This window comes from Pyrus communis, chromosome 9 (genome assembly GCF_963583255.1).
Source record: "Pyrus communis chromosome 9, drPyrComm1.1, whole genome shotgun sequence".
Taxonomy (NCBI): Eukaryota; Viridiplantae; Streptophyta; class Magnoliopsida; order Rosales; family Rosaceae; genus Pyrus; species Pyrus communis.
Window position 1 is genome coordinate 19387800 of NC_084811.1, and position 2808 is coordinate 19390607.

General features: G+C 39.7%; 1 protein-coding gene across 2 annotated transcripts; it reads left to right on the forward strand.

Moving 5' to 3' along the window:
- The first annotated feature begins 587 nt into the window (after window positions 1-587).
- Window positions 588-2268, forward strand: LOC137745052 (protein EARLY RESPONSIVE TO DEHYDRATION 15). Of its 2 annotated transcripts, none has more exons than XM_068484914.1 (3): window positions 588-674; window positions 1331-1661; window positions 1885-2268. In XM_068484914.1, the coding sequence occupies exons 2-3, from the start codon at window positions 1352-1354 to the stop codon at window positions 2037-2039; spliced, it is 465 nt and encodes a 154-aa protein (XP_068341015.1). In that variant the 5' UTR covers window positions 588-674; window positions 1331-1351; the 3' UTR covers window positions 2040-2268. The 2 variants fall into 2 exon arrangements, with proteins under 2 accessions (XP_068341015.1, XP_068341016.1); XM_068484915.1 differs by having other exon boundaries at window positions 1331-1652.
- Window positions 2269-2808: the final 540 nt, after the last annotated feature.

The following is a 2808-nucleotide window of genomic DNA, read 5'->3' on the forward strand; positions in this document are numbered from 1 at the left end:
AAAAAATTTCTTCTATTTTAATTAATCTAGACTGTTGGATTATAAAAAATAAAAAAAATAAAAAATCAACCGTCCAGATTGCAACACGTGGCCAATGGTAAAATTATATTTTTATATTTTTATTTATTTTTTAAAGCAAAAAAGATGAACGGTTGAGCGAAAAATCAAACAGTTCAGATCGTGTCACCTCATCTAGTCGTTTGGACAGATTTGAAATTTGTTTACCGTTGGAATTCCAACAACTCAAAAACTTAACGGTTGAAAATCCCAACGGCTTGGAAGCAGCCACATCACCCAAACCCATGGTTACATTGTTTTTGAGGGTAGGATATTTGCATTTTAACTTGGCACGGTTTTAATTGGTGAGATCCCAAACCAGTCAAGAGTCAACGACCAAGAGATTTGTTACCGCGTGACACCGATCAGGCAATCAACGGCTGGTAACTGCTCAAAAATCAAGGAGTCCGTACAGTGGAAAATAGTGGCATTCGTTGGGTCGGAGTACCCGAACCTCAGGTTCAAATTCCAAACCAGCTAGGCTCGGATTTCTCTCACTATATAAACCCCCTTCCCCTCTCTTTCCCACTCACACGTATTTATCGCTATCTGGTCGGACCCTTTACCTGATATTTCGCAGCCTGATATTTTCCTCTTCGCTCGAAGCCTCGGAGGAGGTACTGAAAATCTTTCGAATTTTGCGATTTTTATTTTCGTTAATGGATCTGATTAGGTGTAAAATTATTATCACCCCTGTTTGGTTGCTGAGAAAATGAAGGAAAAGAACGAAATTGGAATCTTGATTCTTTGAATTAGGTTTTAGTGTCCGAACAAAATTAAGACCAGAAACTGGTGATTAGGTAAAATTGAGCGAATGATTTAGCTGTAAGGGTTTGGCTTGTTTTTAATTTTCTGATTGGTAGATCTGGTTCTGTTTGGTTGTTGAGAAAATTTGGGAAAATGCGAAAAGAAAACTGAAGATTTTTGGGAAAACTTAGAAAATCTGGTTTATTTATTTCTGTTTTTTTTTATGACTGATTAGTTTGAACTGGATTTCTCCGATGATGTTGATCCAATTCTGGTAATGTGAAAGTTTGCAAGTTCATTGAATTTATGATTTTCAATTAGCTGCTCAGGTGAAAATCCTAGTTTATATTTCCAAGGAATTAATTTCATTGTCGATCTGTGCAAGTTTAGATTCTCGTCAGTGTGCTTGTAAATTAAAAACTTTAGAAAACGTTTTCCATGGATTAGTGCATTGTTCTCATTTACTTGTGTGGAACTTGAAAATGACAAGATTTCGTGACTGATTTACTGTGTTTTTCCGGTGCAGTTGACTTGCGCTCGGCCAAAGATGGCACTGGTTTCCGGAGGATCAAGGTTGAATCCCAATGCCCCTCTCTTCATCCCTGTGGCTCTGCGACAGGTGGAGGATTTCTCCCCGGAATGGTGGCAACTGGTCACAACCTCCACATGGTACCATGATTACTGGCTCAGTCAACAGGGTGAGGATGGCTTCTATGATAATACCCAGAATGAAGTTGACAATGTCGCCGATTTGCTTCCAGAGACCTTTGATCTCGATGTTGGTGATGACTTCTCCAGTCTAGAAGAATCTCAGTTTGAAGAGTTCCTTCAAATGTCTCATACTGAAGGTAAAAATGGTAAGAACAGATACTCTGAAAGATTGTAGATTTTTGTAAAATGGAATGAAAGACTTCAATGCACAAAACGGAGCACCGTTTTGTGCGCAGTGGCGTTGTAGGATTCATATAGCTGACCCCGTTTAGTGGGATAAGGTTTTGTTGTTGTTGTTTGGAATGAAAAACTTTTAAGTAGTTTCCAAATATGCTGTTTGATTGTTGGACACAAGGTTTGTTTTGGCAGCGGGGTTAGAAAAGAGTGCTGCGGTCTTGAAGAATTTGAAGTCACTGGAGGACAGACATCCTAAATCCCCGGTGGAGCCGAGGAAGTACGCTGAGAAGCCAGCAAAGCATGTGAGCCCGAAATGCAGCCCCCGTTTCATCCAGCAGCCTCGTTGAAACTTGAAAGCAGCTAGCCTCCCTTGTGTAGTTTAGCCGATGGCAAAACCGAGTAATTTGTAGTTTCTGTAATTTCTGTATAGAGCGAGGCTGAAACACTTGCTTCCATCCTTGTTCATTCTGATGCACCTTTCGTTCAGTTTACTAAAAGTACCCTTGGGGTAAGAAAGCTGTAAAAAAATGTTTTAAGTTTCTTAACAAAACAAGTAAAAAGTAGAGTTTCTAGTTCCTCTGGTGTGTCGAAACACAATTTTTAAATCCCGGCCAAAGAAAATTATTATTATTAAGGAGAGGGGAGGGTTGAAAACTATCACAATAACGAGAGGAGGAAGATGTTTAAAACACCGGCTGTACGCATCGGTGGAGCTCTAAACCACCTCTCCACCACCACCTGTCGGTCAGATCATTCAGGGATGCCTGGAGGAGCCTAACGTGTACTGCTCTAACCTCCAGAGGGTCCCGGGATCACTTGGTTCCCTATGTGGATCCGCTCTGCACGTATATATTTCAAAGACAAAGCGAAAGAGATTCTTTCCGGATCCTTCTCTTCAAAATCCAGGGATCAAGTGATCCGAACCTTTGAAATTTGATTCAATGGCTAAAAGCAAAGAAGTGAGTAAAATCTTTTTACAACCAAGTCAGCCTAGTCGTTTGACTTTTGATCTGTTGAATTTTGTGCTAAAAGTGTGAGAATTTTGTATATTATTATTCCACACCGTTTTGGAGGCAAATATAAAGAAATTACAAGAGACTCTATGTGGTAATTATA

Bases quoted from the DNA above. Each gene is read 5' to 3' on its own strand.
- LOC137745052 (XM_068484914.1), top strand. From the start codon at position 1,352: ATGGCACTGGTTTCCGGAGGATCAAGGTTGAATCCCAATGCCCCTCTC. The intron at 1,662-1,884 runs GTAAGAACAGAT...TTGTTTTGGCAG, and splicing joins TCATACTGAAGGTAAAAATG to CGGGGTTAGAAAAGAGTGCT.